The 14,862-nt window shown below is 45.0% G+C and overlaps 1 protein-coding gene across 2 annotated transcripts in view; it reads left to right on the forward strand.

The window, feature by feature from the left end:
- NIPAL3 (NIPA like domain containing 3) overlaps positions 1–14,862 on the forward strand; it is a 44,108-nt gene that overhangs the window by 24,728 nt on the left and 4,518 nt on the right. For both annotated transcript variants that reach the window (XM_033114331.1, XM_033114332.1), the window contains exons 6-11: positions 467–612; positions 3,494–3,590; positions 6,079–6,214; positions 7,959–8,047; positions 9,492–9,555; positions 11,504–11,598. In XM_033114331.1, the coding sequence (XP_032970222.1) occupies positions 467–612; positions 3,494–3,590; positions 6,079–6,214; positions 7,959–8,047; positions 9,492–9,555; positions 11,504–11,598 (627 nt within the window). The remainder of the gene's footprint in view (positions 1–466; positions 613–3,493; positions 3,591–6,078; positions 6,215–7,958; positions 8,048–9,491; positions 9,556–11,503; positions 11,599–14,862) is intronic.

Here is a 14,862-nt window from a genome sequence, read left to right on the forward strand (position 1 = left end):
AACATACACACACCAAAAGAGAGAGAAGAAAAAAGAGAAGGAGAAGAAAAGAAAGAAAAATAAGTAAATAAAGTGCAAAATCAGGGAAACTGTCAGTGCTAGTCAAAATCAAAAGTGTTACCACACCTGGGGGTGGGGTCACGTGGTTGGAAGGGAACACATGTCGGGATTTGGGGATCCTGCTAATGTTTCCTTTCTTAATCTGGGTGCTGTTTATATGGGTGTACTCACTTTGTGAGAATTCATCAAGCACTTTTTTGTATGCATGCAACGCTTCATTAAAGTTTTTTAACACTAAATGTTATTTTTTTAAAAATAACACTAAGGAAGATCATCTGTTTTTTAAAAAATAAAGAAGAACCAAAAACACAAACAATAACAGGTCAGCTGTGTTGCCCCAGGAGCACACACTGGCCCGGGGCCTGCACCTGCAGTGAGCCCTGTGACAGCCTCCCCTTCCTTGCAGGGCGCTACGTCTTGTCCTTTGTTGGCTGCGGTTTGGCTGTCGTGGGCACCTACTTGCTGGTGACATTCGCCCCCAACAGTCATGAGAAGATGACAGGCGAGAACATTACCAGGCACCTCGTGAGCTGGCCTTTTCTCTTGTACATGGTAAGTAAGAGAAGCTTCCGGTTCGTCTGCCTGAGATGGTGGGAGTGGGAATCGAGTCCTAGAAACCAGAAACGTGAATACCCAGCAATAGGGGATTCATGTGAATTGTGACATATTTCACAGCTCTAAAGACCATACTTATAGAGAGGACGTAATTCACGGTGAAACACTTTTTTCACTTACGTCCTGAGTAATGTCTAAAACTGCGTATCTAGTATGATAACTTTACGTTTTGGCGGTATTTGTAGGTGTGTACATACAATGTATCTATAAAGGACTGGATAGAAAAAACAAATGTCACTAGTGGTTGTCTCTGGGAGATGGAATTATGACTGAGTTTTTATTTTGTCCTTATGTATCACCCAAAATTTCTACATAAACATTTAAAACTTTTATGGTAAGAAGAAAAAGTTAAAATTCTAAACAGTTATAGAATGTTATTTCTTTCTTTTTGCCCAATATCACACAGCTGATAGAAACAAGGGAGACCCTAGAAACTTTGTCTCCTAAACCCCCAGCCAGAGCTCAGTCCTTTGCCCCAGTGACATCCGGTTTAGGTCTGCAAATAAACTAATCAAGGAAAACATCGAAGGTATTTGACAAAGCTACTGGTATATTCCCATACCATGCCTGTCTCTATGCGAAACACTTTTTTATGTGTCATCTCAGATTCTCTCCACAACCCTATAAAGTAAGTGTTTTTCTTTCCATTTTCTGGATGAGAAAATTGGAGCTCAGGGAGGTCAGCTCACTTGTTCTGAATCCCAGGAGAACAGAGCTGGACTTGAAGCTGGGCCTACCTGACCTCACATGCCACCTTCTTTCACCACGGTCCGCTGACTGAGGGTGTTCACTCTGTTACCTCTGACACAAGCAGCCTGGGACTGCTCTCGAGTCCCCAGAACGTACTTTTTCCTCAGATTGCCCGCAAGGCAAAAGAAGGATTTCCCCGAGATTGGGGCTGTGTCATCTCCCTGCCGCCAGCCAGTCCGAGCATTTACCTGATGGACGTGGAGAAATGTCTACAGGACAGAGCCAAAGACCCACCTCTTCAGGGAAAGCTTTTCTCTTAAGGAGTCCTGGGCTCGAGTTTGTTATCTGCTGTGTGACCTTGGCCAAGTCACTTAACCAGAAGCTCTGCCTCCTCCTCTGTAAACTGACGAGCGTCACAGGACCTGGGGTGGTTATTGCTCCCCACACAAGGTGGTGTGGACACCACCCAGCACCTGGCAGAAGCTCGGTGACCAACTTAGTCAGTCTTCCTTTATCATGACTGTGAGGCTAAATCAAATTCAATAAATATTTTTGAGTGTCTGCTACGTGCCAGACACTGTGGGTATAAAAAAATAAATGAGGCATGTTCACAGAATTCATGGTCTATCAAGAGGCACCAAGTTATACACAGCTATCTTGGGATAGGACACCACGTGCTGTGACAGCATACATTTAAGCATCATGAAGAATGGCAGAAAAATTGGGCCCCCCCGAGTGCACACACGGTAGTTGGGAATGTTAAGTAACTAACTCTCCATCTGCTCGATGGAGGATTCTGCAGCCCTTAAAGATAATTATGACAACTTCATAAAACATGGAAATTGTTTATGGTAACTAAAAATGGCCCAGTGAAAAATTGTACATTGACTATGATAACAAGGAGATAAAATATCTATTCCCTGTGACAACGACAGGAAGAAAACAGGACAATGAAAACAGCTGTGTTTTATGGTCTCTGATTATGAGGACTTTTTTTTTTCAAAATGCCCATTAATGTTTCTCCATTTGGTTTTTATAATAAGCTTTGGTTGGAGGTTGGGGTGGGTACATGGAGCTGAGCCACTGTCAAATTTTTCTGCTGTAGTTTTGAGGGGTGCTGGGGCTGGCTTCACTCCTTGGGAAAGGATCGCCAAATGTCTGGGCCTTGAAGGAGTAGAAAGGACAAGTTGTTGATCCCAGGCGGGGGAACTTCTAAAACTTCAGACTTGCCACTGTCTAATCATAAGATTCTACTGGTTGAGCACCTTCTAAACGCCAGGCAAGGGATCACCTGTCTTCAGGCAGTGTAGCTTAGCAGAACAGAATGTAGACTCTGGAGCGAGACTGTCCAGGTTCAAATCCTGGCTCTGCCATTTACCAGCTTGGGATTATGATAGTAACCTACTTCATAGAATTATTGTGCGGATTTAATGAATTGGGTATAGATAAAATGCTTAGAATAGTGCCTGACTTAGTTTTGAGTTCATTAAGTGTAAGCTGAGCTGATGGCCCTGTCAAGTAAGAATTTCACAGGGGAAGTAACTGAGGTTTAAGGAAGTAAAGTGACTTGCCCAAGGTCACACAGCTAGTTTTGAAGCAGATCCAAGTTCAAACCTGGGCCTGCCTGACTGCACAGCAGTTCTTCTCTACTACATCGCACACATGGGAGTCTTGTTTCAGGGGGAAAGAGCGTGTGTACTTGTATATTTTGCCAGAGCTCATCTCCTTGGTGAACAAGCGTCTCCCTCTTTGACTGACCCCCAGTTTTAATGGGGTTACTCATGGGGCAGTGGAGTGAAAAGAGACCATCTCAGCCCGATGAATCTTGGCCATCCAAGACAAGGTGGATATGAGGCCAGCACCTCACCCCAAAAGTTCTACCATGAGGTGAATTACTAATTACTCCCGATGTTGTAATTAGAGAGATTCACTCAGCATCCCCTCCTTTTCCACAAGATATCTGTCAGTAGTTTGGGGAATGCTGGGTGTTTTGATTTCCTTTAAACTCTGAGGGTCTGTGACTGATGACATCAGCCACGTAACCTCTGGCCCAGCCCATCAGAGTCTCCCCGTCTTGCCTATGTCTGCGGCCCCCACTGACGACCCCCCCACCTTGCTGCTTTCCTAGCTTGTGGAGATCATTCTGTTCTGCTTACTGCTGTACTTCTACAAGGAGAAGAACGCTAACAACATTGTCGTGATTCTTCTCTTGGTGGCGTTACTCGGTAAGTGGGGGTCTGGGTGATTGAGTTTTGCCATGACCCAGTAGCACCAGAAGGTCGCTGCTGGGGGGTGGCCGGATGGCCCAGTTGGTTAGAGCGCGAGCTCTCAACGACAAGGTTGCCGGTTCAATTCCTACATGGGATGGTGGTGGGCTGTGCCCCCTGGAACTAAAGATTGAAAACTGCGCTTGGACTTGGAGCTAAGCTGCGCCCTCCACAACTAGATTGCAGTCCAACGACTTGCAGCTGATGGGCCCTGGAGAAACACACTGTTCCCCAATATTCCCCAATAAAAATTTTAAAAAAAGAAAGAAAGAAAAAGAAGGTCGCTGCTGGCAGGAGGCAGCCCCCATCAGGCCTGTCACGCTGCTGGCTGCATGCAGCGTTCTTGCTCAAATACCGAGTCTCCTAAGTGCGAGGAATGGTGCTGGACTCTGGCTATAGTGGTACACAGGACACAAACCCCTGCCCTCAGAATGCCTCTGTTCTAGAGGGGTGAAACTGCAGTAAAGAAGTGGAAAAATACGTAGATAATATACATGTGGTCGGAGACAACTACAATGAAGAAGGCAGCATAAGGGCAAGTGAGGGTTGAGAAGTTATTTCAGAGAAGTCAGAGTGGAGTGGATTTCAACAACTGAGTCCTTAAGGGTCCATGTAAAACCAGTCAGAGGTTAGGACTCATTCTGGATTCAAAGAAATTGATTTTGCTCCCTTTCTCTCTTTTTTTTTTTTTTTCCTTTCCTTTTAGAAGGATGGATGTGATGGGAGAAATGTTTCCTAAGTCAGATTGGGGCAAGGCTCTAACCCAGCACAGCATTTGATTGCTAAATAGAGCTGTGAGAAATACTGGTTCTTCCTGGGGAACAAGTGGGTGGGTGAACAAGCCTCCTAGTGCCTGATACCTGTTGTTTCTCTGCTGTCCTTTCCACAGCGAGCCCCTCTCCAGGGACAGGCCATCAACCACACAGAGAGGTGTCACCATAGGACAGGGTGGATTATTTTGATTTTTCTAAATTCAGCGTTATTGAGATAAAATGTATAGACCATAAAATCCACCTGTCTCAAGTATGCAATTTAGTGGTTTTTAGTATATTCACACCGTCGAGCGGCCATCATCATAATTGAATTTCAGAACATTTTTGTCGCCCGTAAAGGACACCCGGTGCCCATCAGCAGTCACTCTCCATTCCTGCTTCCCCCAGCCCCCGGCCACCACTGATCTACTTTCTGTCTCTGTGGATTTGCCTTTCTGGACGTACTATATGAATTATAGACACTATGTGGCTTTTTGTGACTGGCTTCTTTCCCTGAGCATGTTTTAGAGGTTCATCCGTGTTGTGGCGTGTGTCAGTGGTCCATTCCTTGGTGATTTTGTTTTCAAAGTGGCTTGAAGATCACAGTCCCCAAACGTTCTCTCCTGGTGAGTAGGAGGCCAGAAGGTTCTGAGGCACCTTGGCCACTCTTCTGTGCCCGTCTCACTAACAAGTGCAGCCTGATAAAAGAAAGTACTTGTCTTAACTGGCTGCTGCTGTTTGAAAAGTGCAGCCGAGGGGCCCAGAAGCCACTGCACATGACGGGCTCTTGGCAGGAGAAGGCAAAATGAGCAGCAGCTGAGAAAAATAGAAAAGCAGAGCTTTCAGCCAGAATAAGGAGCTTCATTGTACCATCGTTAGGGGTGGCTTCTTTTTTTAACTCCTGCTGTGGTGGGGGAATTCGACTAGAGTTGGGAGTCATTTCTGCACCTCTGGGTAAAGAAAGCAGCAGTCTCCATGGTGAGCTGAGCAAGATGGTCCACAAGGTGTGTGAGAAGAAAATATTAGCACTTACATTTATTTTTATCTCCACCTTTTAAAGGATATTTCCTGCACATGTTTTTTAAGGTACATACTATAAAAGCACAGTGTTACATGACTGTAATTTAAAAATGCATAAACACATATATTGGAAAAGTATGTGCGTATGCATAGGAGTAGGATTCCAAAGCATTTGGAGACCTCTGTCTAAAGAAGTGTTTTTAAAAATACAATTGAGTGAGCACTAAAAAACAAAAAAAGAGAGAGCTCTTTACCCACCACGTGTTTTTCCTGTGATTGCTATGAGAACGATATCCAAAAAAAGTTCATTTATCCATGCAAAGATTGTTCTGCCCTCCCACCGTGTTCCAGGCACAACGCTGCCACTCTGGGGTTCAGAGACCTGAACTCATCCATCGCCTTTTCTTGGTAGAGTTTAGAAGTGACGTTTCGAAATAGCTGTTGGAGTTTTACGCTCCTCCCTTCTTTGATGTAGCAGCATTGACAGCAGGCAGCTCGTGGGAGAAGTCAGAGATCTGGTGCAAACGGCATCTTCTCACCCTGTGAATCACTCGCTTGGCTATGCTATGTCCTCCACTTTTTTGACTAAACTATTTGGGGTGATAAACTGACTTTCAGGGGCTGACTCCCTCCATGTCCCTGAGGCCCCCACTCATCCTATATCCCTCCTGTAGGCTCCATGACAGTGGTGACAGTGAAGGCGGTGGCTGGGATGCTTGTCTTGTCCATCCAAGGGAACCTGCAGCTCGACTACCCCATCTTCTACGTGATGTTCGTGTGCATGGTGGCCACGGCCGTCTATCAGGCCACGTGAGTTACAAGTTCTCTTTCTGCTGGGCCTCGACACGCAGGGCTCTTGCAGTTTCTGGGCCTGATTGCATTTGTTTTTGAAGCCATGGGGAAAGCAGCCTACTGCCAGGGTTTGGCACCCACTGAGGAGAGGGACGGGGGCTGCTGGATTACTGAGTTGACACTTGCAGGTGCTGCTTGAAAGACAAGCTTGCCATGGTTGTGTTTGACCCTCTGCCTCAAAATGTGAGAAGTGTGTGATCAGAGGCAGCCTCACTTCCCACCTGCTCCAAGGCAGGCGTCCATTTCAGGAGCTTCAGAAGAAGCTGTGCCGTCCCTTGACACACCTGTTCGTCCGCTAGGTGGAAGACGAAAGGTGGCCATTTCTTGTCCTCAAGAAATCTCCCCAAATCTTCCCAAGTGAAAGAGGGAGGTAGTCATTTCTCCTAATCAAAAATAGCAGAACTGAGGGCAAGCCTGGGCCTTGTTCATATCTGAGACTTGGTGTCCACGGTGGGCCTAGAAGGGCATGTGACAGTCCTGCATGGGGACAGGAAGGTGAACTGCACAGGTTTCGGTGTTGTGCATGAGGCTGATTCACCCCGGGAGGTCAAGGCTACCAGCAAGGCCACGAGGGATCATAGGAGTGACTGCTGCTGTCCTCTCACTGCTTTCACATGAACTTGAACTCATTTCATCCCCACAACAGCCTTTTCAGGCAGATAATACTATCCTCACTTTGCATATGAAGAACGGTGGCAAAGTGAGGTTAAAAGGCCAGGAAGTAGGTAGTGGAGCTGAGATGTGAATGCAGGCATCTGGGTCCCCAGCCCACACCTCTCACCACTCTGCTCTACCGTCCCATCTAAGATGCAGATTCCTTGACCGCCAGTGGGAATAACAGTCCCTTCCTGAGGGAATCATGGGTAAATAGCAGCAGCTTTTATGATCATTATTACTATTACCGTATCAATTACTACTGTTGTTAGTGCTACTACAATTGCAGTCATCACACGGGACCCCTGCAAGGCTCTATGCCAAGCACTCCAGAGGTTACAAGGACAAATCAGATGGCCCGCCCGCTTCCTGGGGCGCTTCTCAGCCAGTCAGCACCCACTCACTGAGGCCTACTGTGTGCCAGTCCCGTAGGGGGCCTTCCACACACGAGACAAGGCACTCACAGCCCTGCTGGGGGGCAGCCTGGTGAACAGACGACTGTAGTTGAGTGGGAAGTATGCTATGGTGTAAGCAACTGCATAACAACTCAAATACGATGCAGAGGAAGGACCAAGAGTATATTCTGAAATGATGGCAGTATTTATTCTAGATGGAGAGATTACGAATGACTCCAAGTTTCCCTCTCTTTTTCCTATATTTATTGCAGTGATCACATTATTTTTGAATTAAGAAGAAAATTTATTTGAAACAAATAACTGTAACAATAGGCAGAATGCGATAAGTGATATAAGAGTTCCTTGGAGTGTTTATAAGAGACCGGGAATAGCTCTTTTTAGTGGGGTGAGGACACAGGAGACACAGAGGTGAGGAGACAGGCATTTCCGGTGACGAGAACCACGTGGTCAAGGGTATGTGACCAGAAAGGCATGGCCTGCTTGGACCAGGAAAGGCATCTTTATAAACCCAAGGAATGTTCTTTCATGAGTCGTCTTCACATTTCAGACCAACTCTCTTAGTAGTCATCAGCTTTCGCCTAGGTCTTTCCAACATCCTCACAGCCCACTGACAGAGTGCTTTTGTATTGCAGCTTTTTAAGTCAGGCTTCACAAATGTACGACTCGTCTCTGATTGCCAGTGTGGGCTACATTCTATCCACAACTGTCGCCATCACCGCAGGTAGGTGTGGCCAATTGCTAGATTTCTGTCTTCTACCTTCGCAGCCGGGAAGGTGCCCCTGTGTGGAGGGAGGAGGCTCTGCCTTGGTTATACAGCCAATTCCACTGACTTGTCTGTCCATAGAAAGTGCAGGATTTAGAGCCACAAAGACCTGGGTGTGCAACCCAGCACAGACAGAGCTGTGTGGCTCTGGGAAAATCACTTAACCTCTCTGTGCCTAAGCTTCACATTCGCAAAATGGGAGTAACACTCACCTCTTAGAACTTATATATGTACAATCTGCATGTCCCCTGCTTGGTAGTGCAGGTGCAAGGTTTCTTTAACAAGTTGTACCGCCATCTGCTAGCTCCACGGTTTCCACTGGTCGAGCGAGCACAGGTTTCTTCTACATAATTTTCAGAGATGGTTAGTACATGAAGCATCTGTGGCACCTTAGCAACTTAGTCCGTGATGACTATTATATTCCCCTTTTCTTCTACTTCACCCCTAAATTTTTTTTCATTTTCTTTCTGAGGTGGCTTTAGAGGCTGCAAGCATATCAGTGTGTTTGTTTTTAAGTGGCAATGGTGACTACAGTCTTCAGAGTATAACAGTCAATAAGAACCAATGGGCCTGCCTAAGAGGAAGGCCGGGGCGTGAAGCCATATGCTTTGTGGTGCCTGTTAGACAAGGGGTGCCCAGATCCCACTCACAGAGGTAGGAATGAGCAGGGCACATGCCCGCTAAGGTCTGTTTGGGAGCGGTACTAGGGATCAAGTGGGCATTGACCCAGAGCAGCCAGAAAGCTAACCTAATGCAGAGATTAAGGCATGGTTAAGAGCTGGGGTGCAGCCAAAGTTCAAATACCATGATTGAGTCAGAAGTCGAGCAGGGAATCAGGAGCCCAGGAATACAGCAAGAAGCCCATGGTCGTGAAATGAGTCCAGCCAGACACTGGCTGCAGGGTGAGGGTGGCAGGCCCATGTCACTCTCATGCCATAGGAGTGGACCTGCGGGCGTGACATCTGCTGGCTGCGTGAGGTTAGAAAGTTCTGACAGCTTAAACACAAAGCCTTGTTTATCCATCTTAAGAAAGGTGGGGGAAAGGAGTGTGTAAAAACTGGTAAATATGATCTGTAGTTTAGTTTATAGTACTGTTTTGTTGGGGGAAGCTGGGTACATGGGAACGCTGTACCATTTTTTGAAACTAGTATTACCTCAAAATAAAAAGTTGAGAAAAAAAGGTGGAGATAAAAGTGGCCTAGGAGGGTCAGACAGAAGACATTCTGTTCCCCCAAATGGCTTTTATGCCATTTCTGCTAATATTTTACAAGGCACAGTCATAATATTTTTCGATCCCTTTGGTTTCCTACAGGGAAGAGAGCTTGGTAAATCCCAGGCAGACTGGCAAGTAGGTGATTTGAAAACAGCTCACGTGTCTTCTGTTATTTATTTACTGCTGCAGGCGCAATATTTTACCTGGACTTCATTGGGGAGGATGCACTGCACGTCTGCATGTTTGCACTGGGGTGAGTTCCGTCCTGCTCTCTGGCCCCAGAACACTGGGTGTAGAATCCAGGCAGGTCACCTCTCTCCCTCCATTATTGCTTCAGCCTCTGAGGCAATCCTTTAGAGCCAGTGGAGCAGCTGGGACTGGGGAAGTCACCAGAGGTGAGCACTTTATTCCCCAAAAGGCTTTCTCTCCTTCCCTTTTCTTTTGGGGCTTTAATCTCCTTGTTGTTTCTACATTTCACATTTGAACATATGAAAGGACTCTCATCCTCACCTCAGATCAAAGAAAGGCACGTTGAACCTACGTGAAATGCCATCATTTTGCAAACACTGACAAAAATTGATAATATTCCATGTTGGCAAGATGAGGAGACCACACTCTGCTGCACTGTGCTCTTTAATGTGGGAGGACAATTTGGCCATATCGAGAACATTTTAAAGGAGCATGCTTTTTGATGTAGCATTTCATTTCTAATCATATATCTTCGAAAAATAATTGAAATGGGATACAGACTCATGTATGAGGCTATTTATTAATTTTAAAATTAATATGTATAAGCAAATAATTGGGAGCAACCTAAATGCCCAGAAGTAAAATGCAGGTTAAATAAATTATAGTATACCCATATAATAAGGTACCATGCTGCCATTTTGAAAAATTGAGGCCAGTCTATAGGTACTAGACGTAGAGCCATGTCCATGTACATTAGATGGAAAAAGTTAATGTGTTTTCTTTTGTTTGTTGGTTTGTTTTTACGCATTGTCTACACTAAGAGCCAACAATTCTACCTCTAGATATATATCCGAAAGAAATGAGTACCTATATCAACAAAATGACTTGTACGTGAATATTTATAGTAGCTTTATTTATAATATGCCCAAACTGGATACAACCCAAATGTCTATCAACAGGAGAGTGGAAAACAAATTGTAGTCTATTCAGACAATGGATTCAACACAACAATTACAAATAATGAACTACTAATACACACAATAAAAGTGGATGAATCTTAAAAACATGCATCGGCTGAAAGAAATGAGACATCAAAGAATCATACACACTATGATTTAACTTACAAGAAGTTCAAGAACAGGCAGATCGAATGTGTGGTGAGAGAAGTCAGAATAGTGGGGAAGGGTTACACGAATTCGGAAGGGGCACAGGACACTTTCTGGGGTTGGAGGGGACAGAAATGTCTTCCCAGAGGAAGGGTAACCCTTCCCCACTATTCTCACTTCTCTCACCACAGATTCGATCTGCCTGTTCTTGAACTTCTTGTAAGTTAAATCATAGTGTGTATACAACCCAAATGTCTACAACAGGAGAGTGGAAAACAATTGTAGTCTATTCAGATAATGGATTCAACACAACAATTACACGGTTCACACATGTGTATACACAGGTAAAATTCATGGAACTCTATATTTAGGGTTTGTGCATTTTACTGCATGAAAATTGTACCTCAATTTTTAGAAAGCATGCTTGTTTATATCTAAGCTCTAGAGAAAAGAAAACAAAAGACTAGAAGAATATACACCTACCTGGGAAAATGGGACTCGGGGAGTACAGAAACTTTCCAATTTTTACTTTCTCCTGTATTGATTGAATTTAGGCCATAAAGAACTTTTTTAATTGGAAAAAAAAATTATTTTAAAGGCAAGTTTCTGAGACACGGGTTAAGTGGAGTGAAGAACCTTGAGAGCTTGGCCTGAAAGAGTCAAATTTATTCTGATGAAGGCTTGTGCGGAGTGTCGGGTATATGTGGCTGCAGGGGGTCTTATTCATCTTGGGTCTGCGCCCTGCTGATCTCTGGCCCAGCAGCCTCTCAGGGCTCCTCAGCAGCCAGCTCCCCTCTGCAGCCTGCGACCTTCTTTTTCCTTTTGTCCCATTACCTGGGTTTGAAAGTATCCCTGCCAACCTCACTCTGGCCTAAATTCTCTTCCCCGCTTATCCCTGTTCCTCAGGTGCGTCATTGCATTCTTGGGCGTCTTCTTAATCACCCGCAACAGGAAGAAAGCCATTCCATTTGAGCCCTATATTTCCATGGATGCCATGCCAGGTAATGTTAAAATTCCTTGTCTCCAGCTGGCCAGATCATCCGTATAGAATGACTGCTACTTCCTGTTTGGTACAGGGAAGGTGTGCTGTGCCGTTCTGATGCCGTTATGGTGTGACTGTCTCTCTCTTTTTTTTTTAAAATCTTGGTGTACAAAAGAGGTGGCAATGGGAAATGGCTGAGGAGCCTCAGTTGGTTTTGAGCACGTCTTACCAGTTCCCATGTCTATTTTAGGACCTTTTAACGACAATTTTGATTCACACTGGATGTAATTATGATCTGCAGCCCCAGGCTTCATGCCTGCAAAAGGAAAAACCCATTTACGGTGTTTCCCCGAAAATAAGACCTAGGACAATCAGCTCTAATGCGTCTTTTGGAGCAAAAATTAATATAACATAACATAACATGCCGTGTCTTATATTAATTTTTGCTCCAAAAGACGCATTAGAGCTGATTGTCCGGCTAGGTCTTATTTTCGGGGAAACAGGGTATCTAGTTGGAAGGGAATGATCAGAGAGGGGAAGGCAAATAGGATGAATGAAATTCAAATACTATAACCTCACTCCTGAGAGTCCACAGAGCATGGATTGTTCTGGAAAGCCTAATTTCCCAGGGATCTAAGGAAGGGTTCATGGCTGAGAAGCGCAAGCTCAAATGCCCTGAAGGCATGACAGTAATATGAAGGTGTGAATCAATGCAGCGCTGCACAAAAAGGAGTAGTGAGGCCTGTGGAGAACAGGAGAGTCCCTGTCCAGCCTAAAGGGATCCAGATGAGAAAAGTGAAGCCGCTGGGCCAGCCCCGTCTAGGTTTGCTGACCTAAATGTTTGGGTTGCCAGTAACCACTGGCTCTCACTCTTTAACTCTCAATTTTTACTTTAGATATATAAGGTGGAACGCTCTCCGAAACATAAACTCCCACCCTTCGGTGAGACAGGCTACTGAACAAAATATAATCACACTGATGGCATAGAGTGCTGCTTAATAAAGAACTCTGTGATGCAGGTGTCCTCAGGGCTGACTGAGGTGCCCCTGCCTCAAATGACCCCAGGGTTTATGTGTCTACTTTTCGTATTATTTCCTCATCTCTTGCTATTAAGCTGTTGTCTGTCACCCTTGCCGTTACCAGTGTAGCAAACTCTGTGGCAGTCTTCTCATTTGACCCCATTTGTTCGAATTGTGTATGAAGTTAAAATAAATGAGCTCTGAGTTGAGGCCTTAAGGTTTCTCCTAGGAGTTAAGTGCATGAGCTTTAGTGCATGGACTTTTTAAACATCTAATCTGGCTGCTCAGATGCCTTTTTTGCTTACTTCCTTGTTCTCGGCTGTGTTCCGGATAGATGAGGGCGCTGGATAGCTGAATTCCAGATAGGTGAGGTGTCAACTCTGTGTGTGTGCAAGTATGTGTATGTACCTGTGTGTTTGTGTGTTGATCAACTGTGTATGTGTATATATCTATATAAATGTTTGTATATGCATATATACAGATGTTTTTTCTGGTAGAAAATAGAAGGTAACCTAAGGTAATCCTAGCTATCAACATTCTGTGATCTGTTTGTGGATGTGGCTTTTGCCTTCTCTTTGTACCTTGTGATGGTGGGAAGTCAGATGTTGAAAAAAGGAGACCCTGCCCTATTGCTGTGGCATGTCAGGACACTTCTGAGTAGACTTGTGTTCTGTGCTATGAAGAGCGTGGGCTTGGAGTTCAAATGACCTGGACTCGAATCCCAGCTGTACGTCCTTCCCACTCTGTGACCTTGGGCCTGACCTCCTCCAGCCTCTGACCCTCCCCTATAAATTGGGATTCCTTTCAGGGTAGGGGGATCACATGTTAAAGACCCCTTGCACAGTGTCTGGGACATGGTAGATGCCGGGTTAAATTTGGTTTTACTTCCCTTTTGCTGTAAAAACTTTGAAAATTTCAAACCCTCGTTTGACCTGATGCCAGGTAGAACATGAAGAATAAAACTGCTTAAATAGAGTGGCTTTTCTAGCTATTTGGTTTCCTGGTCAGCATCAGGACCTTACTTTTGGTCTACTTAGGTTGGTATCTTCATAACAGACAAGTAGCTACTGTTTAAGAGGCATTCAGATTCCAAAAAGTCACTACATGTCACAATTTGGAGAGGCTTTAAGTAGTTCTAGCACCCGAAAGACTTCTAAAAAATGAGAAAGAGAAAAGCAGTCCTTGATAGCCAGGAGCTGGGCCTTGGTGTTCCCTGGCTGCACATAAACAGTTTCACAAAATCCACATGAGACAAGGCCACTCTATGACCCTAATGAGTACACACAGGACGACTCTGGAATCACTGAACACACACCACTCATGAACATTGTCCACATCACAAAAAGGACCCACCATCCCCTTGTCACTCAGTCAACATGAGTGACATGCTCTTTACCAATCACAGCTTTAGCCTCTATCTGGTCTTCCCTCCTTCTAGATAAGAATTATTGAGATCCCCAATGATAGAATTATCCCTACTTCCTGACAGTCCTAATCCAAAGCAAAGTCCTGCTTCCTTAAACTGTCCCCCAAATCATCTAACACAAACCCAAATAAGTCCTTCCAATACCTTCTTACTGAAACACCCACAGTTACCCATAGTGTCCATCTCCCTCATTGCAATGAGTCAGTAAACCCAAATCTGTTAGACTAGAGTAGGGCTGTCCAAACTTTTTTCAATGTTTTTTACCAAGGGCCATATGCGGTAAAAGACACAAACAGCCGGGCCACTCACTCGAGGTGAAGTACGTATTGCCTCACCTGGTTTATTTAAGTAAACTAAATATATTTTTGGAATTTGCTGCGGGCCAATTAACAATGGATTGCGGGCCGCACTTGGCCCGCGGGCCGCAGTTTGGACACCCCTGGACTAAAGGGTGTATTTCTGATGATTTTTGGCTAGAGAGCACTGACAAAATCCAAAATCTAAACTATTCCTGGTAAGCCAACTCTCTTCCCTAAGGAATAGGCATCCCCTCATCTTTCCCCATCCACCCCCCCAAACCCAAACCACATACTCTTAAACTGTACCCTTCAAATGATCATCACCTAAGGCCTGTGCAATGTGGGAGCAAAGGGCCTTCCACTAACTGGGTCTTCCCAGCCCATTTGCAGAGTGAATAAGAACACAGGCTTTGGTGTCTGATCCCAGCTGTCTCTCATTAGCTGTGTGACCTTGGGCAAGTTACTTCCCCTCTCTGAATTTCTGGTTTCTTATATAGAAAATGAGGGTAGTAGCGTATCTCTGTCATAGGATTTTTGGG

Source organism: Rhinolophus ferrumequinum, chromosome 9 (assembly GCF_004115265.2).
Source record: "Rhinolophus ferrumequinum isolate MPI-CBG mRhiFer1 chromosome 9, mRhiFer1_v1.p, whole genome shotgun sequence".
Lineage (NCBI taxonomy): Eukaryota > Metazoa > Chordata > Mammalia > Chiroptera > Rhinolophidae > Rhinolophus > Rhinolophus ferrumequinum.